Raw genomic sequence first — 27,979 nt, 5'->3', positions numbered from 1 at the left:
ACCCGTTTTTATGTCGGTCATCGTCACCGACTTCCACACCTAGCCCCAGTCCCAGATGACCTGGACACCGATTTCGCAGCCACTGAAGACGAGCCGTTGGGCTGTGAACTGCTGTTCGCCGCCGTACAGACAGACGTCGCCGCCGACAAAGCTGACGTCGGAGATACCGCCGCCGCTGCCGTTCTCAGCAAAGAGACCTTTCTGGCCCGGGCCGGCTCTCAGCTCAACGTTCTGCATGCTCGTGGCCTGGGCCACCTGGTAATGCAAGCAGGCAACCTCCTCCGCGGGCGGCGCAGGACGTACGTCAATAATGATGTTACGGATCTGGCGGTAGAAACTGGCCGTATTGACATACCACTGCTGGTCATTCCCATCGGGACCGGAGCCGCCGTTGGCGGTATACTCGTTCGTCGACAGCACACCAAGGCCAATAAAGGATTGTGAGGCAACTAGCACTGGGCGGTTGATAGCGTCGCCGATAACCTGCGTGCCGAAAGGGAGGATTATTGTGCTTGAGATGAGGTAGGTTCCAGGCGGGAAGTAGACAATGGCGTTTTTCACCCTTGACCCGTTACATTTCTCGCCGCACCGTCTGCCATCGTTCATAGCCCGCTTGATAGCGGCGGTATCATCAGTCAAGCCGTTGCCAGTGGCACCGTAATCAAGCACGTTGCGGAACACTTTGTATGAGGGGTCGTCGCCCCAGGAACGGTACCCTTACGGGCTATGAAATCCATCCAGTATGAGCCTCTGGCTGTGGCTCGGCGCGTGAAGTTCCGGCTAGGAGCTACAACACTGCGTCCGGGCACTCTGGCCTCGGCCTCGGCTAGGAGCGCGGCAGCCCACGCGATCTCTTCAGAGATCTCAAGGAGCGGAGGAGGGCGAGAGTCGTCGCGGCGGGCGCGACGGCGTTTATCCACAGTTGTCTTGCCGATGACGGCACCGGGCTTGAGCTTGTACTGGTTGCGCAGCGGGCTTGTCAGACGAGCCTTGTTGAGCTTGGCCGAGGCGGCGATGGCGGTGGCCACGATATCACGGGCTCTCTCAAGGTCACCCGAGGAGGCCACTTTTAGGAGGGGCTTTGTGTCGTCTACTGATGGAGAGTCCTGGCGCTTGGTGGTGACAGCTCCTTATTGAGACCTCCTTCTCCCTAAATTCAGGCCTGATGAAGGACTGCAGCAACATCAAGCCGCAGGCCGAGTACTGTGTCGTGGGATGTAATCTTCCATCTGAGACCAGGCTAACATGTCGAAACATCTACTAACAGTTTCTTTCCAGTCGTCGAGCCTAACAGGGCTACCGATGGGCTTTACGGCCCTCGCTACAACAACGCTACCTGCCTTGGTACCGATAAGCAGTGCTGCAATTCGGAGACGTGGACTTGCAGCGACTCGACGTATGTGGCTAAAACGCCTGAATTATGAATGTAACGAGACTGACTTGTTGCCCCCAGTGAGGACTGTGCCCCCGGCACATGCTATGAGGGCGACTGCGTAGGCGACACGATCTACAGTACGTACGGCACATGCGGCTAGGCTCACGCCTTCCGCGTCTGTGCCGGCCGCTGGGATAACTGCTGCAGTCTGGACGAACGATGTGGCACGGGCGAGGCTTTTTGCGGACTCTTTACTGGTCAAGTGGGTGACTGTGACATCTGGAAGCAGGACGAGCAGCCGTCCGGCACAAAGTGAACGAAAGATGGCACCTGCGGCGGCGCAGAGGGTCTTAGATGCTCGGCCGCGTGGGGGAGATGCTGTAACGTGAACGGTGTATGCGGTGAGAAGCCGGCCGACTGTTTTGTCGAACGGGGGTGGTGAGTATTGATCGCCGTCTTTGATCTCCAGGACTACCCAGTTTCAGTCGATGTGGCAAACCTGACGACCGCATAGCCAGGACAAGTTTGGAATCTGCGCCTCAAACTCGACATCTGCTGTGTCCACAGCCGCAGCCGTTTCGACTTCTATAGCCCCGGCAATCGTGACTTCAGGCGCCACCAGTACCTCGGTGGCAACCGCAAGCACTTCCATGGCGGCTCCGTCTCCCGCCTGCGCCCGGCGGCTCGAACGCGCCGGGTATCACAGATAATCTGACGGGCCTGTGTTCATAAAGTTGCGACTATAATCACTGCCATTCTGGCGCAAGCGTCTGCACCGGGCCTGCCGCAGAGCCGACTGCTGTGTACCAGAACTAACAGGGCGCCACGGCTATCCAAATGACAATATCACTGAAAACCTAGAGTATTATGTGGACCTATGCGAGTTTGCCTGCAGTCACGGATACTGCCCGCCCGGTGCCTGTAAGTATTGCTGAGAGAGGCTACTAAGAAGATTCCTTCTATGCAGCGTCCGATCAAGCACCCGTCGCCAACGGTAATATGCCTCATATATGTAACGACATGCAGTTATGCAGAGCTGGTAACGTCCTGTCAGTGTACGCTTGAACGTAGAGTCGCATAGGGGGGAGAGGTAGAGAGAGAGGTTAATAGCAGTAGAACGAGTAAGAAATATACTTATTTACTAGGAGTATCAGCTTCCACGGTCATGATTACTATAGGGTAATAGGAAGAATAGAGGAAATAAGAGTACACTAGTATATATACTAGATAAATCAGCCTAGTCTAGTTATTCTCTTGGCGAAGCCTTTCTAACTCGCGAACTCGTTCCGCAGATCTCGCCTTATACCTCTCCATAACTTTCCGCGAGGCCTCCTCTCTCTCTACCTCGCTTAACCTAGCTACCGGCTCAGACTTTCTATGCCAGTAAGCCCACCTATCCACATAGCCAATGCTCAGCGGCCCAACGCCAAATTGCAGAACAGCCAGTTTCGTCTCGGCTGACGGCCTGTCATAGATATTACCTAAGGCGTCTAGGAGCCTCTCGCGCATACCCATAAGCCATGGGTGCACAGCGGAGACATACTCCTGAACCGTGAGAAACGCCCCGCTAGCTGTTACTTTGAGCTGGGCGTCTTGAGCCCGCGGCCGCCGGGGGTCGTTCTTCGTATCGATACAGTCGCGATTAAGCTCAACCCAAAGCTCCTCCCACGACTCAAGGCAGCGAATCCTGACGGTGATTGTCTCGACCTGGGGCTCTATGAGAGACTCTTTCGACACAGGGTGCCAGTCCGGCGTAGGGCCGTCGTCAGTAGGACGAAAGTAGGGTTCCATAGTATCCCCTTACTCGTAATACGGGTTAGGCGTAACCTGGATTGCAGTCTCGAGAGGGCCGTTAAGCGTCCAGAAAAGTCGCTTACTAGCTGCTGAAGGAAGTTGAATTATTTCGTAAGTTTCGTTCAAGATTCCCGAGATTCCCGAGATTCCTGACGTTCCTTCTAAACCCGTAGCAACGGAAAGCGCGCCTGTATCCATTGTGGGTGGATCTGTATGTATGATCTTAAGTCAGGTAGCTAATAGATGGATGGCTTAGAGAGGCAGCAAGAGATGGAGGTTTTATAATTGATAAGAGAGAAGCTCTGGACTTAAACAAATTAAATTAAGGGGGAATAAACCCTTTCTATAATAGGTAGTACTCGGCTAGTCTATCCTGGTATTTGACTAGCTTCTATGACTTTAAACGTTATATATAAGATATACCGGATAGAGCGGTAAGAGTATTATTACTTAATAATAACATAGGTTATCCTATTAACTACGATCTGGCTGCAGGTACATAGCTTGCGGGGTTGTAGCCATTTAGAGACAGACAGTGTAAGTTTCCTTCCAATTTGAAAAAATTATGGGAACGATTTGTGGCTGTTAATGTATCTGTAGCCAACTCGTAGTTGTTGGGATAGGGTGTCAGGACAACATGTTTTAGACCCTTCTCTAAGATATATAAGTAAATAAGGCTATATACGGCTAATTTAAATAGACCCTTTTGATCTCAACAACCTTAGAAAGACCTATTAATTTAGTGTAATAAAACTAGGGTTTGTTTTTGGTCTTCCAGAGGCGCTGTTTGAATCAGCTTTACTGTGGTACACATGCACAAACATTACGAGACGAACAGATTCCAGGGACGGAACGATCTCCAGAAAAGATTATCGATGGTCATGGCTGGGATGGAACGTTCGTTCGATCCTCCATCTGGGTGAACAGTCATTCGATCCGACCGAAAAAAAGGTCTACAACGAGTGGGAAGATGGGAAGACTACTTTCGGCGAGGGCTGCAGAACTATTCCTATCACCCAATGGTTTACCCACGCCACGCCGGAAGCCACAGATAAGCGACCTATTCAATCCACTTGGCTTCATCTGCCAAAGTAGGTAGAAGAGCCGGCATTTGAACTTCCAAAAGGCTAGGCAAAAGAAGATTAAGATGAAACTAAACATCAAGGAGAATCGAGGAGACGTTACAGGCTCCAGAAGGCCTTGGGAAATACGTATATCGGCACTCATCAATGCCGAACAAGTTTTTCTGGCTACCCATCCCGTTTACTGCCATTACAGAAGAAACCTTGCCATTCATTCGGTTACAAACACCTTACGTTTCTTGTCGAACCCATCGGAGTTTATTCAGAGCCGTACAAAGCCCCGACCCCGAAGATTACCTTCCCCCTTTCGAAGATGATGACCGTGAGTTTGAAGACGAAGACCCTTCGTTTGAAGGCGGCTTTGGGGAAAGACTTCTGGATGATAACTTAGACTGGTGCGGGAACCTTCTCCTTCGTCATAGAGACGACATTTCCCAATTTCCGGATCAAGGATCTGATTCCATTCTCATCGAGCTTGTGGCTGTGTGTCGACCGAAAGCCCCACACATGCATGGGGTTGAGGTTTACGGCGTTCTTTGGGTAGAATGGGTTGACGGCATAGCCTACCGCAAGGCGTCAGGCCGCGTCAGTGCCTGGGCATGGGAACGACACAATGTGAAGAGGTTGATCTCGTCCTGGGTTGATTTTAAGATGGAGTCTTCAGTTTTTATCGTCTCTCTTAAAACAATGATACACGAGAAACTATAGACAAAGATACATCAGCTAGTACCCCAGTTAGATAGCTCATAGTTAGTTTCTTAATTGAAAGTAATACGGCCAACTGTGGTGACAGTAGTGTTGCGATAGTTGGAATACGGAGTCGTGTGGCACTTCCAGCCACACGCCCGCCAGGCTGAGAGGCCCAAGCCTCCCAGACTCACGTGACAGGCCAAGGGGGAATATCCCCACCTTCTAGTCAACAACACCACTTTCAACTATCATGAACCATCGATTAGAACCAATTTACTGTTATTTGTTATTGACGAACGGAATTCCGTTTCACCCCCTGTGAAACCTATACTGATCAGTGGTAAACCTTATAGTTGCTATTAATTTGGTTAACTTCACAATTACCACTCTGCTACGGACAAACCGCAGATCAGCAAGGTCAACACTAGAAGAGACGACTTCTTGAACTGGATACCTAAGCCTAGGTAAAAGTAGGGATTTCGTGCTAACGAGAGAAGAAGCGAGAGTAACTGGGATCTACGGAAACTAGCAGAAGAAAGCTTCTTTTCCTTAAATCTACTAGTAATCCGATTATTCGAGTAACCTAGGGACTGCTACGCTCACCCTAGGCGGGATAAGGTTAATCGTAGCCAATTATCGCTAGCAAGAGCGTTCCATCACGCGTTTTCAATCACCAGAAGAAGAGACCTACCGAATCGACGGTCCTCCAACCTCTTCACGCTACAAGGGCGAAGATTCACGAATCCCACAAGGGATAACAACTTCCCTAACTATAACTATCCCCCACGCGCGGTGCTAATCACGAGGCGCCTGCTAGTTTCTTAATAAATCCCTAGACGAGGTGCTAACCGCGAGGCGCCTGCCATAAGAGACCTCCCTACTAGAAGAAGAACACGCCGAAAGGCGAGCGGAGACTACCGGCGGTAATCCGCCTATATAGCTATACGTATACGCCTCCGAGGCTGCGGCTTAGGAGAAACGCACGTGGTTGTGGGCGTCATAAGGCTAACTATCTGCTAGATTCTAAACTTCCTAACAAACTCTCTCCCTACTAATTCGAGACCTGTATATACCCTTACACCCCTCGAGAATATTAGCGAGAATAGCGCCGACGGAAATAAACGACGAACCGACGAAAATCACCGATTTTATAATTCTTTCCCTTCAGAATTAATTTAAGATTCTAAATAGAAGTAATTATTTTATATTGTTAGAATGGAGCAAAATTTACGAGAAGGATCGCCCGCGAGTAGCGTTACTATTAAAAGCTAATTAATAGTCCCTATCCTATAGAGAATCGAAAGTATAATCGATCTAGCAGTATAAGGCAACTAGGCAATCGACCTTATAAACGCTAGCCTATAGTAACTAAGTTCCTATATAGGTTTCCTACTTAAGACCTATAAGAAGAGGAATCTTACGGGCCTCGAGCTATAGAACGAAGTTTCTCTCGATTTCGCCGACTAGTTAGAAGAAGACTTCTAGAACGTACCTCCCCTAATCCTACGATTCTTTAGAAACCATTTAATTAGTAACGGCGTCTACGTCGAAATAGATAGCAAGAAAATCTCGAAAAACGTAGCATTAGCCTTCAAAAAAGAAGAATTCCACTACTAGTCACCCCAAGAACTCGAACAAGGCGTCAAGAGATATCGCAACCTAAAGGCTTTGATAAAAGACCCCGAATTCTACAAAGAGATTACGAGACCGGCAATAGTAGCTAACAGCATAGGAGGAAGAGTCGAACCAACCCTATAGCTACCTCCTCCACAAGAACAACAACAGTAGCAACTACCGTACCGACCGCTACATCCTACAGTCTCTCCGTTAACAGACTTCCAACCATACAAGTCAACAGACCGTATCGGAAAGCAATTAACAGAATTCGCAAAACTATACCCCGACGATATAAAATATAGTAGCGATATATACGATATACTTGAAAAGAAGATGCTAGTATTCGTAGATTACTATAGAATGCTAGGAATTTATACCTCCTAATATAATAAGGCACTTCCCCTAATACTGAAAGGAATAGCTAAAACCTACTTCTACGCCTCGATTAAAGTAATCAACCTATAGCCTAACTTCGAGACCATGATCAACTAATTAAAATCATACTTCGAGACTAGGGAAAGGCAATAAGCATACGTTACGCAGTAGAATATAACTACTCTTCCCCAAATCATTCGCGATAACCCTAGAAAGACCAAATCGGAGTGTTTTAACATACTATATAACAAATTAAGCAAGATTTAGCCCGGTTTGCTATAATAGGATTATAACGACCGATCCCTCTATACCTAACTTCTATACGCTTATAGAGATATTCTAGAGTATATAATAGCGTTATTTATACCGGCTAAGACGTACGAGGGACTTCGTAGCTAATTAATCTCGTCGATCGAGATAGCTACCCGTCTTAACTAATAACAATTCAATATAGTAGCTAACCTACTAAAGCAGTACTAGACCGATAGAACTTTTAACGGTCGAAAGCGTTATTTACGATATAGTCGTTTATTACGAAGTCGATTATTATAAGGAAGAAGCCGTAACAAACCCCTATTACTGCTAACGCCTAAGAAGTACTACGTATATAGAAAACCTAACTGCTAGTCAACTAAATACACTATAGAAGAGAGACGAAAAGCATACGAGAAGTTTAAAACCACCCAATATGCCCAGGATACGTCACTTCCAGCATATAGCCAATTTCTCGTCTAATACAAGGGTTTCGACGGGTTAGACTTATAACCTACCGCCGAAGACCCCTAGTAATACTACTACGTAACCGAATAAACCAGTGAAAGTGACGAAGAGGAAGAGACCGGCAGCGACAGTCAATTCCAGGTCACCGCCTATTTCACTACAACAGCAATTGACGGCAACAGGATCGCCACGATCCTAGCAGACCAGTCAACCCGCCATGCTATTACGAAAGAAGACCTCTTCCGCAACCAACCAGAACCGAAAGAGCTACCTTCGCAATTCATACTCGAGGGACGCTACTCTGCCTAGAACTTCTAAGGGATCATGCCCGACTCGGGCGTAGTAGGATTCTTAACCGCTAGCTACCTATAATTCGTAGCCTTATAACAAATTTACGAAGGAATTACGTTAAATACTAAGGCGGCTAGCGGCGTTATAATAAAATTCGGCGATAGGATACTACTAGAGTCTATAAGGACTACCAAAGTGCTAACGCCGTTTAGAAGCGTTAAATTTCACGTTATTAAAACTAATACTCCCTTCCTTATATGCCTAGGAGATATAGACCGATTGAAGGTCTACTTTAACAACGTTACGAATACCCTCATCTAAGGAAACAAGGTCGTACCTATTATTCGCAAATAAGGCTACCTATAGTTATTACTCAATAAGGAGAAACTACTCGCCTAGAACTACCTCACAGACGCTAAATTACGACGGGTTTACCGTCGCTTCGGATACCTATCTATTTAACGATTATACAAGGTGCTCTAGAAGGCCAGCTACCTAGTTGAAATTACGGCAATTAAGTAACTATCAAAAGTCTACTATCGATGCTAAATATACGTACTAGCGCTATTACGGTTTAAATTTACGTTACGAGACGATTACGAATTTAACTACGAGGTTATCGCCGACGTAATATACCTTGAGGGTAATAGACCGGTCTTCTACGTCGTCGATACCGCTACGGCGTTTAACGCCGCCCGGTTCCTTAAGGATATTTCTGCGAAAGCTACTTGGGAAGCCTTACGCCTCTGCTAGATAGATGTGTATCAGGGACCCCCAGACTGGCTAGTTACCAACGCTAGAACAAACTTCCGCTTAACAGAATTCCGAAACGCGGCGAGAGGAATGGCAATTAAAATCAAGGAAATTCCCATAAAAGCCTATAACAGTATTAGGAAAGTTAAACGATACTATATACTTCTAAGGAGGGCGTACGAAATCATTAAAGCAGAAGACCTAACAATTACGCTAGAATTAGCATTTTAAACAGTAGTCAAAGTAGTTAACGATACTGCTAGCCTAAACGGAATAGTGCTAATACTCTTAGTATTCGGCTTATACCTACGAATTACTGACGATTCGCTGCTATCTCCCGAAGTTATAAGGCAGGCGAAAGCGATTAAGAAGGCGATAAGCGAAGTATGTAAACTTTACGCAAGGCGATAGGTAGTAGAAGCTATCGCTACTTGCAATAGCCTTGATATAAGGCTAATTATTAATTTACTACTACGGTCGTAAGTACGAGTATGGCGCGAAAAGAAGGGCTAGACCGGACCGTTTACTTTAGCAGCTATAAACGGCGAAACCTATACTATCGATACGCTACGTAGTCCGAAGACCTTCCGGTCTACCGTAGTCAAACTATACTACGAAGATCCCGATTAACTACCTAATTCCATCGCCGCGCTAGAAGAAGAAGAACCTGAAGCTGAGATACCGCAGCAGGAAGTAGTACGCGACGAAATTATCGTCGCTAGCGGAGGCAGTAAACTAGACGAACCGCAAGAGGCACCGGAGCTACCGAGAAGACGCCCGGGCAGACCCCGGAAGAGACTACTACTAATCGCCTACTTTATAAAGGAATTCAACGATAACCCGGATTATTAATAAATATTCCTATCGATTAAGAAGCAAGTAGACGAAGAATTAGCAATCAAACTACGACGAGAAGGTATTATTACTATACTAGGCGAACCGTTCGAATAGTTAACTAAATAAGAGATTAATAGCCTTATTGCTAGAAGAGTATTTAAATTCACCTAGTTTAATAAGAGAAGGCACTAGAACGTACGAATCTTCCGATCTCGTATCGTTAACAAAGTCAAAAGTAAAACAACCAAACCCTACGAGAAATCAAGACTTATAATATAGGGTTACGCCGACGATAGCAAGAAGGCTATATTAACCTAATCGCTAACGATTTAGCAAGCAAGTTAACGGCTAATTCTATTAATTACCCCGTTACTCCTACGAGAAGGGAAATAACTATGGCTTCGAGATATCATATAGGCCTACGTTCAATCCTCTACAAGGCTTAATCGCACTATTCTCGCCTACCTACCGAAGCAAATTCAAGACTAGTACCTAAAAGGGACTATTATAAAGGTTGTGAAGCCTCTGTACGGAATCGCAGAAGCTAGAACCTACTAGTAGGCAACGTATCATAAGCATTACAGAGAGAATCTCTAGATAGTTACTTCTTCGTACGATCTATGCCTATTAATCTTATCTACCGAAAATCCATACTTTGGCTATATCGGCATGTAAACCGACGATACCCTCGGTTTGTTAGACAAGGCGTTCTCACAATTAGAAGACGAACAGTTAGAAAAAGCAGCTTTTATAGCAAAAGCAAAGAATATCCTTATACTGGGGAACGGCGGGCAAGCCGCCTGTTGAAGTAAGCCTCCCGTTAGGAAGACGAGCTAGTAATCGGGTTAATGTTTCACCGGTCCAGGATTAGTAATCCTACCAAGACGACTCCATGTTCATGCATAATTACGGGTGATCACGGCGCTTAACTATCAGATCCTTTCCCCTCACCTTAGACAATTCTGGGTTTTCTTGATATTGCGCTTCAAGTTATAGCTCAACAAGCTCTTATCAACTTGCCAGCTGAACTGATAACCGAAATCTTTTATCATCTATTATCACCAGACCCTAAGCACTTGCGGGACTATCAGAACTTCCGGGAAACATGCAAAACTATAGCTGAGGCAACTTCTTCAGCTTTCAAAGCACGCTTCTTCCGCATTCGCTACGTAATGCTAGAGAAGGAAAGCCTATTGAATCTTGTGAACATTTCACGCCACCATATTCTGAGTCAAGCGGTTGAAGTTGTCGAGCTCTGCGTTGATCATCTCATCCAACCCAAAGACTACATGAGCCACGAAGAACTAGAGATTTGTGGACTCAAAGACGAGTATGATTTCTTCCGAGTTCGGAATGGCGAAGTTGTCTTACTGGGCGACGATAGTTGGGAGCAAATAATCCAAACCTATAAGGATGGATGGCAGGAGCAAACGGAATTCTTCTCCCAAAGGCAACATATGAGTTATTTAGCGATAGCTCTCACTAACCTCAAAAACTGCAAAGCTATTGGGATATCGGATCATACCCGACCATGGGGCGCCTTTAAGCTTGGGCGACGTATTAGCGTACTTCCAAATAGGTTTATTTCTGATTTCTTACCTAATAGCATGGTTCATGCCTTAGTAGTAATCAGAACACTGTTTTTCGCACTTATTAAGAGCCGCCTTCCCATAGAGGAGATATATATCGAGTTTGGAGATATGATGGAAGGTTGTACGTCTGTTATTCCACGGATGCTATCGCTCCCAAGCAGTCTCGCAAAAGCCGTAAAATCCGAAATCACGACCATCACAAAGCTTAGTCTTGTTATCAATCCTAAGGATAGCGATAATCATTTCAGCCAAGAAATTAGAAAATTCTTTGCAGAGAATGACCCAGTACAGGAAGAAAAATATGATTAGCAATCAGACTTTCATAGCTTCTCTAGCCTTTTTCCAGCGCTCACCGATATTACTTTATTCTTCAACTATTGCGAAGAGAAGCAACAATTTCCAGGACTTTCAGAAAGCCTCTATATTCCTCTTCTTCAAAGGTTATGCCTTGAGTATCTAGACTGCACGAGAGACGAACTCCTGACGCTCTTACGGCGACATCAAAATACACTTCGAAGACTTACTCTCGAAAATGTTAAAATTACTACCTAAGGTCTAGACGCTTGGTCTTTTCTCATACAAACTCTTCAGAACGAATTTAGATTAGATGAGTTGGAAATAAGAGGGTGTGGTATTGACGATTGCGATTTTAATATAGATTTTGATCTCCCTGATCGACTTTCTATATATACTAGCGAGGAAATGAATTTACTACAAAAGGAAATACTTCAGGTTGAAGAAGAAGAAAGACTTAAAGGGATCCAAGCATAGATAGCGATCTTCTTAGTATTGAATTTTGATATGCCTCATGTTTTCCAACGCAGACTATTTCCTCCTACGCAAACTGCCCCGTTTAGGCCGCTTCGTTGGACTCGCCCCATCACTGCTGTCTTCAATAGTCTCTACCTCTCCGGATCGCTTTATATTAATAGGCGCGACGTCGCGGAGGCCGTTAACAGAAAACGGATCATCATTATCGACAATGGCGTCCGAGGCTTGTGAACCTAAGCATATTAGCTTTCAGAATAATAAAGTAGAATCGTCAAGCTTACCATTATTAAACAGAGGCCCAGGCACTTTCGCGTCGGCAGACATCTGTGCGAGAGGATCGAACTTGAATTTTCCCTTCGTACGTTCAGTCATATCTCCTTTTGACGGCGTAGAAAACGGATCGCGCGAGGCTGCGGTCTGCCTAGGCTCCCCAGCAGCCCAGTCAACTTTGATAATCTCGATGAGTAGGACAAACTCAAGGGGGTTATAAGGATAATCAGAGGTAAAGACGGTATTCTTGTTGCAGAAACCATGGAAATAGCCAGTAATATAGGCTTTTTTTCCATGCTTGCGAAATGGTGTTGTCTCGACGCGGTAATCCTCGCACTTCTTCTTCATATGTGCTTTGCATTTGGGAAGCATCGCGTAAACGTAGTTAGCATACCATCTAGTTTTGGGGGTATAAGCAGCCTCTATAGAAGTAAATCTAGACCATACCCTGAAGACGGCTGACGAGTTCCTGGTTATTTCATCGAGACCAACGGAGGGATCATCGGCAAGAGGGAACTTTTGGGTATCGACAAACCCGTTGAAAGTTACGAACGGAGGAGTTATCGGGAAACGAGGAGATAAGTCGGCGCAGGTACGGTCAGAAATACTAAGAGGGAGCTTTAGGATAAGTATTCTAATGCCACGGATGAAGAAACTTACGGCGTGAGGGCATCGTCCTGGATCCATGCCAGACGTTTATATTCCACCTCGTCTTCGCCAGATAGACCACAGGGGACGTAACTGAAGTGGGGATCGCAGATAATAGTAAACCATTGGTCTTCCCAATCCTCGGTAGTTAACGAACCTCCTAAGTGGAAGCGAGAGAGATCTAGCGATAAGGCCCCGGCGTGTAAGTTGTCAAGTATATTAGGGAAGACATTAGTCAACCACTCTGGCGTATGAATCGGTATCTGGATTTGACCAGACCAGTTCTGGTACCGAAATATCTAGGAGTCCCTGCTTAGAGATTCAACGGCAACTATTTTACCTGTAGCAAGCATCGTGAGGGGGAGGCTCCATGGCGAAGGCAGGTTCAGCTCGGGCTTCGGCCAATAGGCAGCCAAGTCTGGCTTTCCAGTACCCATAGCGGCAGGAGGAGGCAAGGCGAAATAGTAAACAATCTGCAAGGAACCAGTATAAAACGTAGAAGGAGCTTTCGAGACGTAAGGAAGAGCAAGAGAAAGGCGAATCCAAACATTCGGGTTATACTCTTATAAAGGAATAAACCTTGTACATAAGGGGGCGGAGGAAGAATCCATCGGAAGGGAGATTTTTCAGCTTTGCTCCCTTATCAAGTTATTAATACAGGAGAACCAGGTCTCGTAGTCGCCTAAAGTTGTCTAGTTTATACTAGCAAGACGTAGACTACGTCTTTTTTCTACAAAGTGGGAACAACAGGGGGCTTATTACCCTTCTATTAGTAGATCACAAAGTATTGTTTCTTATTCGGATAGAATAGGAATGATTCCAGCTTTATTATAGTAATGCAGCAGCAAGACATCCGTCTTTGCAATACGAAGTTACTTATATCTCGCCTTGGGCTAATACTATATGAGAAAAGATGTTCTTATTGAGGTAGTAATAACATTTACAGCTAGGGCAGAAGGTGATTTCAGCAGATAGAGCGAACACGCATTACTATTGCTAAGCTTTAATATTCCCATAGTCAAAGGAATATAATAGCTTTTTTGATCTCCAAAGACCTTAGAAATCCTTGAATCGACTCTAAGTTTTATCATGCCGCATCTTACAACACCAGTTTCCTCATTCAATGACACTCCTATTTCAATTCAGCCTGAATTGAGGCCGAGACAAATAGCCGGCAGGGAAGAGCAGACTTCTCCTTCAAACCACAGTCGCATGCTAGCACCGGGACCACCGCCTTCAGTCAATATTATGGTAAGGTCCCTTCAAACTCAATAAAATCACTATCAGGGCCCCTTTTAACACAGAGTTACTAGAGATCCCTCGACGAAGGATTAAAGGTTCCTTCGAATCGGAACCGAAATCTGCTGCCGACACCACCATCCTCGTTCGACAATATCCGAAGCCCGAATAGAATCGAATCTCCATTATCACCTAGATCAGTGTTAGTACAGACACCCTATAGCGAGGGGTTAAATACATCGCCTAGTAAAATTTCCCTTACGCCTAGGAAAAGCCGTGGAGGAAATAGGCAAGCCCATGCTAGTAGCAACCTTTGGGAGCAAAGTAATCGACCAACCCTACTTCCGTGGAACCCTAAGCCTATATCAAGTCTAAACACGCCCACTACCCTAGACATATCACAGCATAAGAGAGCTCAAGATAGCCAGCATATTCTTTCTGAAGCGCCAAGAACTCAAATACCGTCAGTTGCTATTCGCCAGTCTAATCCTATCCAGCAAAGGCATTTACCAATTCGTCCATCACTACCCAAGCTAAGCCAAAAAGCTAGCTATATTAAGCTACTAGACACACCCGAAGCATACCAAGCAAGGAAGAAGGAGATCGAACAGACAGTACAAGAAGCAGATCGCCGCTATATCCAGAAGAAGCTAGACTCTATGGATCGCACGTGGTGCCGACCAGTTTCCCGAAAAACGATTCTGGAAAAGACCAAGACGTTCCACGAAAGCATGCATGATGACTTTACACTCGAAATCGAATATTGTAGAGTATGTTACTAGCAAAAGCCTCCCAACTCACTAGTCAATTATACATGGGCCGAACTTGAGCCATTATACCTAAGGGTGGAGGACCAAATCCCTGTGTTAGACAGAGAACATTTCCTTTGTATGGAATGCTTTCCTAAGGAGCCAGAGGCAAACTTCGCTATTTGCACCCAGTGCAAGACCTCCTTACAGCATCAAAAACTGCCATACGCCTGCCAGGTGAATAATCTGTCTTTAGGCTGCATCCATCGGTATCCTCATGTTTTGAAAGATCTTTCACCACTTGAGGAGCGCCTTATTAGAATTTATACCCCCTGTGGTTAGATTACGAAGCTTACTATCGACGTCGAGAAGTCAACAAGTAGCCGCTACCGAAAACACAAGAGAGGCCATATTACTGTGTTCCCTAACGACGTTCAAGGCGTAGCAGCCAACATTCTACCTCATCCACTCGTGGAAGAGCGAGACAGGTTGCATGTATGCTTTGTAGGTCCTCGGACACCAGTACCATCCGATCTTGGCTTTATGTTATCAGTGAACCCCCAGAAGCTCAAGCGTGCGCTCGTTTGGCTTCGGGCGAACAACCCACTATACCGGGATATTAGTATTAGTGAGGATCATCTTAGGACCTGGGGGGAATGGTCTCCCGGAACTGAGGTACCCCAGGGACTTGTGGAGAGAATGGTGGCGTATGAGAAGCGTGCCGAAGACGAAATCCGTACAGGACACTATGTCCCTCCTGCCGAGCGAGGTCGCCCTGATGAACCTTTGCGTAATGCTCACGATGTTATTGCAAGTCTAGAAGATAGGGAAACCAATGCTGCGCACCTCGAAGCTGAAAGCAACGCTAGGCTAGGGGGAATCCATGCGGGTGATTGCGACCCATTTGATATGGACCCTCGTCGGATAGATGAAGAGCTGTCCGAGTTAACCTCAACTGGACTAATGGCTACTGAGGTATCTGGAGAGCATAGCCCACAAGAACGACTCAGGATTCTTCGAGAAGCAACAGTGAGAGGGCCCCAGCGTGGGAGAGGCCGAAAGCCAAAGGACGCAAACGGAGACAGCACCCTCCGATATAAGAATACAGAACCCTATCTAGTCAGTCGCAGAGGAGAGGAATTTGCTGATTCGAACGATCCCGATTTCTTCCCTAAGGCTTTCCCTTGTTTATTTCCATGGGGTCGAGGCGGCCCTAGGATATTACGTGAAGAAGAAAACGAAGATGATCAGGATGAACCGCAAGGTCCAGACATCCAAAGCAGTCATAAGCCGAACGGATTTTACCTTCGAACCTGGGCACGATTCTGCTTACAGAGGCATGGTTAGTAAAACTTCTGCTTTATAAATAGAAATAAGTAACTAAAGTAATAGTATAATAGGTGCTTACTTTGCTACACACCCAAGCTTCCCTTTTTTAGTATTCAATATGCTTCTTCGATCAGAGAACCGACGGATTAGTTACTTGCGAATGAAGAGGTCTTCATTTGCCAAAGTCGAGCAAATCGTTACAAGACTTACTCCCGAGGAGATTGAAAGAGCAGAAGAAGAGTACCGCGAGACCCGGACGACTACTAACAGCAATATAGCATACTTAATCCGGGAGTTAAGCGCGTTTAGACATAGGCAGCATATATCAAATGAGGAGCGTCTCTATTCTCGAAGGAAGATAAAGTCACTATGCCTCAAGTATGGAATGCCGTGTATATGGTATATAATCAACCCAAACGATCTAACAAACGAGATAAATATGAAACTAGCCGCCTTTCGGGTAGCATATAGCAAGGCGGCAGAGGAGCTGATGGAAAAGTTCCGGAAGCAGGTTAGACGCGTACAGCATGTTATCCGAGACGCAGTTAGTTCAGCAAAATTTTTTCATCGAGAGTTGGAGCTTTTCTTTCAACATTGTGTTTCTGTTAGCGAGGAATCAATGTTTGGCAAAGTCTCTTGCTATTTCGGCTGCGTCGAGACAAACGAGCGTGGGGCTCTTTACTTACACGGGCTCTTATGGTTAGACGCTAATCTCGGGCTACCTGATCTTTTTCATGATCTTGCCAAGCCGGATAACGCGGACTACGCAGTATAAGTGTGCCAATATATTGATTCAGTATTTAGTGAGGTAAGCATGTTTCTCTATTTTCTAAGTTTATCGTGCTAAGTAAATGATATAGTGCTGCGACGAAGGCAAGGCACGACGATACCGCCGGTGGGAAAGCGTCTTTACTAATATCAAACATCTTACGGAGGATATCAGCAGACTCGATGAAGCCCTTGATGCCGAAGCGAATTGGGTCGCCTACAGGTGCCAAATGCATAGCTGCGGTGCGACATGTACAAAGTATAGTTTCAAAGACAAAGGGAAGGCTGGGTCTCGGCATCCCTGTCGGTTTAAAGCACCATGGACACTGCGCCAGCGAACCGAGTTTACTACCGATGGCCTTCTGCATATCCGAAGAGATCACGAAAGAATCAACAGATACAGCCCAGGTTTAGCAGTAGCTATGCGTCATAATACGGATACTACATTCCTCCCGACTAACTCGGCTGGACTCTCCATGGTATACTATGCTACGAATTACTTAACAAAATTAGATACGCCGCTTTGGAAGAGAGCAGCGCTAGTCAAGGCTGTATTTGATGGGATGGCTGATCAGGGAGACGACTACGGACCGAATTGTGGAGACAGCGCGGCAAAGACAGCACAACGGAATAATAAGACACGGCAGTTTCTTGCTCGTACAGCAAATCAGATCTTTACAAGTCGAGAACTTTCGGCTGTAGAGGTTTGTAGTAATCTCCTCGGGTACAAGAATAGCTATTGCAGCGAAGCGAGTTGGATTAACGTCTATCTCAGTTCGCTTTACTGGGCTATTTTCCGGCGCTGGGAGGCCCTACGCAGAGCAGCAGGGCCGGAAGTGCAGCAGCGGGTAACCCCTGAAACGATTGGATTCGGCGCCGGTGGCATGACTTTGCCATACCTTGAGGCATATGCGCATCGCGGTCGCCTGTTAGAACAGCTTTGCTTTTACGAATACCTATGTATGGTTCGCGTACGGAGGGTCGGACGAAGGACCAGGATAAACCAGTCACGGTTTATACCGTTCGATTCTTTAATGACAGACCGGGAATCGTGGATACAAGAATTGCTCCCAAGGACACATCAAGCAATTCCAGTTGTTACCGGACATCTAAATCATGACGTACAAGGCACAGAAGAAGGGTATTACAAGAGGTAGGTATATATATATATATATACCTCAGGCTATACAGTCGCTAACAGACAATAGGTCAGCAGTCCTGTTACTCGGCTTATTTGTGCCGTGGGAAACCTTTATGCAATCCACTAGTCCCGATCCAGGTGACATCTGGGAGAGATTATACACCGACATGCCAGGTCGGGTTAAGGCTGTGGTAAATAACATCCAACTTCTTCACAAGAGCGCAGAAGACGCAAAGAAAGACGCTAAGCTTTGGGCTAGCCGGAGCGAGGGCGATGAAGGATACGAATTTGATGTGCCTGAGGAGGGCTTAGACCTTTCAGAAGAATGGCACCCAGATAGGATAGACCTGCGGCACACCTTTCACGATGTAGTCTTCAGCCTACAGGACGGACCAGGAGTTACGAATGGTTCTCCAGGCATAAAAGAGTTGCTACAAACGCTGGATAACGCCGGGTTTTCTAGCATAGATGACGACTCCAGAATACAAAGCACCAACAGTCAACTACATATACAAACAACACTACCAAAGCAACATTTAAAAATCACCAAAGCGGCGCAGGAAAGACTCCATAAAGAGCGAATGCTAGCCATCGAAGGGGATGAATCCGCCGAAAGACCCCTACATACCGGTGCCGAAACAGGCTTTGGCGACAACGATGCTAATATAGATTTCCCAGCCCAGCCAGCGATAGTTGGACTGAAACCTGCTTCAAACTGGATCGCAATTACGGCCGCTAATACGTTCACCCAGGCAGGGAAGATTATCGGTGCGGAGAGAACATTAAATCGCATGCAGGGAATAGCGCTTAGTCTCATCTGCGAGGCGCTCGACGAACGAACAAACGGCGCTGATCGGCAACACCTGCAATACGTTGGCGGGGGAGGCGGCACTGGAAAGTCGTGGCTTATCGATACCGTAAAAGAGGTTTTCGCAGCCAAAGGGGCGTCCAGCCGGCTTGTTATTACGGCAACGTCGGGAACGGCCGCAGCAGGTATCGGCGGTAATACAATTCATTCTGCTGTAGGGCTGGCATTTCGGGACGCCGATGGCGCTACCGTAGAACCAATGTTATCGAACAATCTAGAGAAAGCCAAAGAACGATGGCGCAGGCGGGATGCTCTGATAATCGACGAGGCCAGCATGCTCGGACTCCAAACATTATATGATATCGATCAAAAGCTCAGAATGTTAAGGGGCTTCCCAGAGAAGCCTTTTGGTGGCATTTCTGTCGTCGTGTTCACTGGAGACTTCTTACAGTTCCCGCCAGTTTTGCAGAAGAGCCTCCTTAGTACTACCGAACGAATTAGTATAGTGCTAGGAAATATAGGACCGGGAAGCAAAGCTATAGAGAGACGCTGGAAAGAGGCTAAAGCTAAAGAACTCTGGCAGGGGTTTACTAATGTTGTAGTACTCGACGAGCAAAAACGGGCTGAAGGGGACGCCTACCTGCTTGGTTTTCTTAAACGCCTGCGAGAGGGCAAGCAGACAAGAGAGGACGCCGCGAAGCTCGAAGCGCAATATAATAGCGAATCGAAATTCGATTTCACCAGCGGCAGGCGAGCTGTTATACCTCTAAACCGACACCGGTGGGATCTGACGTTGCATGCAGCCCTAGCATATAGCGTCGATACTGGTCGTAAGATATCGATATATCTTTCGAAGCACAAGTGGGAATCGCGGATACCTACAGCAGAGGAGAGAAAAGCAGCCATGCTATTAGGCGACGAGGGCAAGCTGAGCGCAGCTGGTATGTTCCCTTATGTCGAGGGTATGCCGGTGGTAATCAACGAGAACAAGTATATGGGTCTCAAGGTTGTCAACGGCGCAGAGTTTACAGCCGTAGGAATTCTTCATCCGCCCGGAGTAGAAGAGATCATCATAAACGACAGGCTATCCATATTTCTCGGACCGCCTAGTGGTATTATTCTCCAGTCCGAAGAAACGAACGGGTTAGCTTTCCCCCATCTGCCACCTAATACTGTAATGTTGCCAGCAGCCAATATTCGAGTACCAGAAAAGCACATCAAAATACTCCGGCCAGATCTGCAGAAAGCCAATGTAAAACTAGCGCTAGTCCGGACAGGGCTCCCATGCACACCAGGCTTCGCATTAACCGACTTTAAGGCACAGGGGCAGACACTCGAAAAGACACTGTTAGGGCTTTATGGGAGAACAGTAGGTAAGAATACGGGGGAGCTTGAAAGATGCGATGCAGTAAGCATGTATGTTCAGCTATCCCGCGTGCGGCGCTTTGAAGATATCGCTCTCATACAGCCGTTAAACGTAAAGCAGTTCCTAGAGGCGCGCATGCCGGAGGAGCTAGTCGAAGGAACCAAAAGACTAAGGATCCTCGCGGAAGCAACAGTCCGGGCGTTCGAGGCTAGGGAGAGAGATGAAGCATAGGAGGGCGGAATAGTAAATAGGGAGGTAAAACCATTAAGATGAAAGGACAGATTAGTGGTCTTGCCTTGGCGGTTCAGGCATGTCATGAATCGGGTTAACACTGGGTTATTATCGCGTATTGCTGTCTTGTGTAGTGCTGTTGGACTCATTGCTATGACTAGAAGGAGGGCATACAATAGGCGTAAAGTTAATATGTGCTAGACCCGGAGGAATCCTCCGTACCTCGAATGTCCGCTGGAAAGACAAGACTAAGGAAACCTCCGAAACCTGCTGGCCTAATAGCTGGCACTCGTTCGTCAAGTGAGCTATCGAGGCGTGGATTGCTTCTAACCGGGATGTAAGGTCTTTGTAATGAGTAACCAGCTCAGAAGCATCCATTCTGGCCAGTGTGGATGCACGCGAGGTAATACCAGGGTTACCGAGAGTCTCCAGTTCTATCTCCCATCGATCCAAGGCAGAGAAAGAGTCAGAGAGAGTACCTGGTGGCTGTCCGATCAAGCCCAAGGATACACCCGAACGTCTAGCGAAAGAAGCATCTAAAATAGTTAATAAAAGAGCAGGACGAAAGAGGACAAAAAACCTTACATACGGTGACTACAACGGGAACCAGTATTATTCCACCAACAGTTAGCACACCCACCATTCGTAGCCCGTAAACCCTCAGCGGACTGCATTACAATACATTGCTTCCACGGACCATTTGAACGGGCACATCGGTCGCATGGAGGTCGGCGCTCAACGCCGGTAGCCTGAACCAGGGCAGCAATGATGCGATAACCATGATCGAACGACAGCGTCTTGCCCTGTTTCCGGGGAGCAAGCTCCCGGGCTATTGGAGAGCAAGATAAAACTTCTATTGTTCGGCTGGTGCGCATAGAGGTGCTCACACCAAGTCGATCCAGCAGGTCACCGCCAGCTAGAGAAAGCATTAGTGACGTAGATATGAAGATGAACAACCAGAGGGGACTTGCTATCACAAAGCACAGGGGGGTTATGGGGCATAGACATAGAGGAGAAATACGATATTATGAAACCAGCAATAGGAAGGACAAGCAATAGATATTAATCAGATAGATAGGAAATCACGGAAGGTAACGATAGGGTGGTATTAGGATGGAAAGTTCGATGGGCGAGGTTGGGCCGGGCTAGGCCAGGGGTTGAAAAGACGGGAAAATGAGAGTGGTTGGCGGGAAATAAATGGAAGAAGACCGGCAAGACATTGGGTAAACGACGGGAAGACCCGAGGACGGCGAACATGAGAGGTGATTGGCCGGAACAGGGGTTAAACGAAGCTGATTGGTCGAACGAAGAATAACGAGCGCTGATTGGTGGCAGGGTCGCTACGACCAATCAGCATCGATTTTTGCTCTAGCCAATCACAGAACAGGAGACCAGGGGGGATCAAGGCACAGGATAGTTTTTTACGCCTTCGCGGATGGAGAAGTTAACCTTCCTAACGGAAGGCATGGAGAAGTTAACCTTCCTAACGGAAGGCACCTTCCTAACGGAAGGCATTTAACAGAGGGATAATCGCGCTGTTAACCGACAATTCGATCAATTTAAGGCAAAAGGGATAAGCTAAGAAGTTACGATATATTAAGACTACTAAACCTAACCTAAAATAGTAATATGTCGAACAACGCGCCAGAGGGGCGTATATCGCGTCAATTTGCTAACCCGAGGCCTGTTTTGTCACAGTTCTATGAACAGTCATCAGGGGCACGTGATATCTCACGTGCTGGCCGTACCCGTATAAGAGACGCCCTCGATAGCATCATCGTCAGTAGGCCAACTCAATAGAAGACCAACTGCTTATACCTACGTTTATCAATTCATCGTTGTTTATTGCCTTGTGACCGTTTGTTTGACTTCTGCATCATTCTATTTACATCTCTGTTCTTATCACGGTTCCGACCTCTGCCTGTTGTAGCCACGTGCTAGCAGGAAGAACTGTGACAAGTGGTAGCACAACTTAATCTCGATCAATTTTTTCTCTCGATTCAACCGCGATATATCGCGGAGAATCTCGAGGGAAATACCCCACGAGCCTACTCGCTCAAAATCACAACCCATACCTCGACGTAGCCAACGTAGACTTACACGATGAGTTACGCAAATAACCCGAGGTTAAATAACGGTCATCGCGAGACAGCGAGACGTCTCCTACGATATTGGGAGACATATCCCGATGATCCCAAAACAACAAGAATTTCAGACTCCTTCCGAGCATATACGAGTGTTATAGCGTTCATCGCGTGGAATACGAATATCGGCCGAATCGACGTCAGATACGACGATAGAACCTGGACTCAGGCAACGCAACTCGAAGACAGCTGGAGGATAGAGAATTACGACTATAACGAGGCGGTAAATAGCATCGCCAGGGCGATTATCTACGCCCGAGAACTCCAGGACCTCCAAGGACAATTCGGAGAACCAAGCTCGGAAGAGTTAGACATCACGAAAGGCAAGCAACCCGTGAGAAACAACGAAACCACCGAACCAGGGCCAATTACGCCGCCAACACAGCTTCAACAGCAAGAGCAACAACCTCCTGGGGCACCACTCAAGCACGGCCAATACGAGGGGAATCACGAAGACCCCCAAAAGCCACAGTCAGCGGTATCGGATACAACTGCAAGCCAACCTCAACAAACTTTTCAGCAAGTAGGACCGTCAAATCAACAACAATATACGAAACCGCCGCAAGCCGAGGTTATTCCTCCAAAAACGGAGGCACGAGTCATGGGGACCCCATCGGAGGGAACGCAATTTATACCGAGCCAGGGATGGAATCCTCAACAGCAATATATGCCCCCCGGCACAGGAGGATACCTTCCCCCTCAGGGGCAGATGCCATACCCAATGGCAACGGGATTTCCATCCTTCCAGACTCCACCGCCCCCTCAAATGCAGCAGCAGTTCGAGGCAATGCTAATAAACGCGTTCGGAAGGCTGTTGGGCACGGCAACGCCGGGATCGGAACTACCGAACCCAGGGAGGAGATTCGCGGCCATAACGAACATTCAGCAACGATACGGAGTATTCTGGCCCGACGCCGACAGCAAGTACGGCAGGGAGCCCATATTCCACGACCGAGAGACACCATGCTACCGAGACGTAGACCTATGGCTCTCGGCGATCGAAGCCAAGATCGTTGATCCTCACGCCCGAGACGAGGTCTTCAGAGAATGGCAGAGCCTACTTAGAGGCAAAGCACTCAGCTGGTGGGAATATCACCTCGGGCCCGTGGAAAGGAACCAGTACAAGGCCCAGGGATGGTTCGGCCTGCAGAAGGGACTGAGAGCCCGCTTCGGGCCAACCCAGATAGAAGCAATCCAATGGGTAGTATCCAACAAGTTCACCGTAGAAAAGATCGGTAGCAACAAGGACATCCGATTATTCGCCCAAGACTGCTTCAAATATGGCAGAGCATGGTTGGGATCGTCAACGCCCCAGCAGCAACTACTCACGATATTCTACAACGCTCTGGACCCATCTCTGCAACGATTTCTCCACGAACCAACGCTTAATGATACGGTTGAGAGCTATCTCAGACTCGCCGAGGAAAAACGCGGAGTTATTCGAAGATACCTGCAGACCCCAATCGAGGTTCTTCATACAACCGCCCCAGACAGTGAGGATAACGCTCTATGGGGAGGACCACGCCTAGCCTGGAACAACAGGAACCAAGAGAAACGCGATTTTCCCCAGCCACAACGTGACCAGCCCCAATGGCAACAAAAGAAAACGCAACTCAACTGGAAACAACAAAACTGGAAAGATCGCAAACCCTGGAACGCACAGCAGAATTTCCCGAACTCAAGGCGATTCGCCCGGTATAACCGTCCAGGTCAACCGCCTAACGACGCTAAGTTCGTGTGGGAAGACGAATCGGACGAGGACATGATCAATCACCTCGTCGATCACGGGTATATCCTCGAAGACGTCGTAGAAGTCCCAGCGGCACAACCACAAGAGGAAGAGGTAGCCCATACAGGATGGACTAATGACGTTGCCTTCCGCGCCCACGAGGCGACCACTCCCAAGGCAGAGATCCCTCCCCCATCTCCTCAAATACAAGAGGAAGTAACGGTAGTCACGACGGCGTATCAAACAGAGCCCCAGACGGAGCTGCCTAGCGACTTCGCTGGAGTAGCCGTGAAAAACCACGAAATCAGAGAGTTGCCGAAGTTAGCACCAGGCCAAATCATCGACGCTCAGACGAAACCGAATAAGCGTGGCATGCCCTCGAAAAGAACACACCTTCGACTCCACGTCAAAGCCGACGACAATAGCGAACCAGACGAGGTGTGTATCGACACAGGAGCCTCAACTATACTAGTTGAAAAGTCCTGGGTCACACGATTCGCCCGCAAATCGTCTTTTCGAGCGATCGAACCAAGGAAAATGAACGCCGTAGATTCCACCTTCCAGGTCACAGAAGAAGTGACATTTGACTTCTACGTCCCTGGTAAAATAGGCGAGACAGACGTGAACGCACACGTTATTGTCACAGCAGGGGTTGTCAACATGCTCGGAGCAAACCTATTGCTCGGCACGCCCTTCTGTGAGGAACACGGTCTCGTCGTAGACTTCAACAAGTCTGTTGTTAAGTTTCGATCCGTATTTAATATGGAGGCGCCCGTTGAGTATCGACGGCAGACGCCACCCGCCAGGCGCGTGGACAACGCCTACGCAGTAACAATTCCACGGAAGAGTCAAGTCTTCGTCCCGGGGCGATACAGCCCTCTGCCAAGGGATAGTAACGACGGGAGCGAGACCTGGCACTTCCACCCAACACATGAGGCAGCGATCTACAGTACGGTAGACCTCGCGACCCCAGCGCTATTTCTCATCCATAACAAAGGAAATTCAGAAATGCGAATCCCCAAAGGCCGCCGTATCGTTCACCTCACGAAACAACCACCAGGGGACACGAGTATCCTGCTCAGCGACCTCGAAGCTGAAAATGAGCAGGACAACGCAATATTCAACATAACTAACGAGGAAAGCACCCCAGAAGGAAGTACCAAACCATGGATAGACGAGATACCAGACTACGGAATCTCTAAACCAGACGACGTGCCAATGATTCTCAGCAAGCACGGCGTCGAGATATGTGACTTCGACAAGGAATTCGCGCAACAACTGCGGAAAATCCTCGACAGGTACGATATTTATCACAACAAGGGTATCATACCACTCCCCGACGAGGAACGTATGCGAATCGACCTCGTCGACGGATGGCAGAACCAAAAAACCAACATAAAGGTATATCCACTCGGTCTCGAAGACCTCGCAGTTTTAGACGAAACCTACGGGCAACTTCACGCCGAGGGAAAGATGGATTGGGCTGACGGCAAGCCAATTCCGATTGCCTGTCCTCTTTTCATCGTATGGCGACAAACGGAGACCGCGAGAAAACCCAGAGTGGTCGCGGACTTACGCCCACTCAACCGTCTAGCGGTCCCAGACGTTTACCCCTTGCCAGACCAAGATGACATAATGAACGCGATTCGTGGCAAGAAAAGAATAACCCTCTTCGACGCCACCGGGTTTTTTCACCAACTGCCTATCCACTCGAAACACCGTAACAGGATGGCAGTGATAAGTCCCCGTGGTATCGAGATCTCGAACGTAGTACTCATGGGATTCAAGAACTCGCCGGCTTACGCCCAACGATTCATGGATCGCATCTTCCAGGACCATAAACACTTCGTTCGCGCGTACATCGACGATATCGTGATCTTCAGCGATACCGACGAAAACCACCTTAAGCATGTTGAAACAGTCCTCAACATAATCAACAACAACAGGCTCAACATAGCAGCGAAAAAGTCATTCGCTGGTTTCCCTTCCGTGAAACTTCTCGGCCATATCGTGGACGGACAAGGGATACGCAGAACGGACGATCGAATCGCTGCATTTAAGAATCTCAGGTTCCCAAAAAACCTTAGCGATCTCGAGAAATACCTCGGAATGGCAGGATGGCTTCGAAAAGACATTCCATGGTACGACGTGATCGCAGCCCCCCTTAACGAAAGGAAAACCGAGCTAGCCGCGATCCTACGCAAGGAGGACCAGTTGCCAACAGGCCTCAATAGGGCTGTAAGAACTAAACGGTTCCAACGTGCGACTTTCGAGCCAACGCTAGAAGAAACGGAAGCATGGGAAACGTTACAAAAGAATCTCTGCGACCAGGTCGTGAGATACCACCATAACCCAGAAAAACCCTTATTCTTTAAGATCGACGCTTGCAAGGGAGGATTCGGGCTTATGGTGTTCCAGATGGATATTACCTGGGACGGCGTAGGAATTCCCGGAAAAGACATCCCACAAAAGCATATCCAACCAGTGCTGTTTCTCTCAAAAGTAACATCCCCAACAGAGAAGCGATACTTCGCGACCGAGGCGGAGGTAGCAGCAGTGGTGTGGGCAGTAAGGAAACTTAGGAAACTGGTGCAATCAAACAGGAACCCAGTACAGATCCTTACGGACCACGCAGCCACAAAGGGAATTCTCACCCACACGTCGTTGAGAACGATGGATCTCAACAAAGCAAATCTTCGGTTGGCGAGTGCCGCCAACTACCTCTCTCAATTCAACCTCAACGTCACCCACGTCCCAGGGAAACTCAACGTTGTACCCGACGCTCTCTCGCGTCTACCGTTGCTGGTGGCAACAGGTAGAGCAGACCCGTTCGAAGAAAGCGACGTACTCGCAGATATCCACGACGATGAGAATATCGCAGCTTTCAACTCAGAGGACGACGAACGGCTAGGAGAACCAGGCGGGTTCACAATTGGGATAAGCAAAGACTTCGCCAGGACCATCGTTGAAAATTACGAAGCCGACCCAAAGTACGGAAAACTCATCCAGCAACTCACGAGACAACGAGAGAGTGGTGATGAGTGGTGGTCACCTAAGGAGGCAGACGACGAGGAAAATCGCGCTCGGAACGAGGGGCGCACGCCGATTCGTCGTCGAATCTCCCCGTGGCAACTATCAGAGACAGGCTTCCTATTCCACCGTGCGTATGATGGGACAAAAAGGCTGTGTATCCCACGCAAAGCCGTCGTGGAAGTTCTCAGCCTTGCCCACGATCAAAAGCACCATTTCGGCGTAGACCGCATGCTAGCAGAGCTAGCCAGCTTCCAGATACGAAACAAGCGATCGGTAGTAAAGCGATATATCGCCTACTGCCCGAGATGTAAGGAAAACCAAGTCGACCGGCAGAGACCGCCAGGCAGCCTGCAGCCGATTCCAGTCGTGGGAATCCCCTTCGATACCGTAACAATCGACTTCGTTACCGATTTACCAAAAGTAAAAGCACGAGGGAGTAGGGTTGGGTAATACCCGCGGGTACCCGTATGGGTAGTACCCAAAACTACCCGTGGGTAGTTTGGGTAAACCCGAATTACCCACGGGCAGTCCCACTATATTTACCCGCGGGTTGAAAGGCCCGTGGGTAAAACGACCCATGGGTTACACTACCCACGGGTAATTTTGCTACCCACAAGAAACGCGGGA

General features: G+C 47.7%; 6 protein-coding genes across 6 annotated transcripts; 2 read left to right on the top strand and 4 right to left on the bottom strand.

The window, feature by feature from the left end:
• Nucleotides 1–39: 39 nt before the first annotated feature.
• On the bottom strand, nt 40–2,027 carry CTRU02_211503 (LysM domain-containing protein; the record flags this gene model as incomplete). Its single annotated transcript, XM_070205645.1, has 3 exons — nt 40–680; nt 722–1,106; nt 1,875–2,027. 3 exons carry the CDS (start codon nt 2,025–2,027, stop codon nt 40–42), a joined length of 1,179 nt encoding a protein of 392 aa, XP_070060458.1.
• Nucleotides 2,028–2,617: 590 nt separating this feature from the next.
• On the bottom strand, nt 2,618–3,166 carry CTRU02_211502 (uncharacterized protein; the record flags this gene model as incomplete). The annotated part of the gene is made up of 1 exon (XM_036732107.1): nt 2,618–3,166. The coding sequence occupies one exon, from the start codon at nt 3,164–3,166 to the stop codon at nt 2,618–2,620; it is 549 nt and encodes a 182-aa protein (XP_036576186.1).
• An 8,785-nt stretch (nt 3,167–11,951) lies between these two features.
• On the bottom strand, nt 11,952–13,252 carry CTRU02_211501 (uncharacterized protein; the record flags this gene model as incomplete). The annotated part of the gene is made up of 4 exons (XM_036732109.1): nt 11,952–12,130; nt 12,179–12,774; nt 12,828–13,059; nt 13,156–13,252. The coding sequence occupies 4 exons, from the start codon at nt 13,250–13,252 to the stop codon at nt 11,952–11,954; spliced, it is 1,104 nt and encodes a 367-aa protein (XP_036576188.1).
• Nucleotides 13,253–18,154: 4,902 nt separating this feature from the next.
• CTRU02_211500 (DNA repair and recombination protein) lies at nt 18,155–20,446 on the top strand (the record flags this gene model as incomplete). Its single annotated transcript, XM_036732110.1, has 1 exon — nt 18,155–20,446. One exon carries the CDS (start codon nt 18,155–18,157, stop codon nt 20,444–20,446), a length of 2,292 nt encoding a protein of 763 aa, XP_036576189.1.
• A 108-nt stretch (nt 20,447–20,554) lies between these two features.
• On the bottom strand, nt 20,555–21,089 carry CTRU02_211499 (uncharacterized protein; the record flags this gene model as incomplete). Its single annotated transcript, XM_070205644.1, has 2 exons — nt 20,555–20,982; nt 21,032–21,089. The coding sequence occupies 2 exons, from the start codon at nt 21,087–21,089 to the stop codon at nt 20,555–20,557; spliced, it is 486 nt and encodes a 161-aa protein (XP_070060457.1).
• Nucleotides 21,090–23,356: 2,267 nt separating this feature from the next.
• On the top strand, nt 23,357–27,802 carry CTRU02_211498 (uncharacterized protein; the record flags this gene model as incomplete). The annotated part of the gene is made up of 1 exon (XM_070205643.1): nt 23,357–27,802. One exon carries the CDS (start codon nt 23,357–23,359, stop codon nt 27,800–27,802), a length of 4,446 nt encoding a protein of 1,481 aa, XP_070060456.1.
• Between the last annotated feature and the right edge of the window lie 177 nt (nt 27,803–27,979).

Source organism: Colletotrichum truncatum (assembly GCF_014235925.2).
Source record: "Colletotrichum truncatum strain CMES1059 chromosome Unknown Contig_0008, whole genome shotgun sequence".
Lineage (NCBI taxonomy): Eukaryota > Fungi > Ascomycota > Sordariomycetes > Glomerellales > Glomerellaceae > Colletotrichum > Colletotrichum truncatum.
This window is presented reverse-complemented; position numbering and strand designations above follow the sequence as displayed.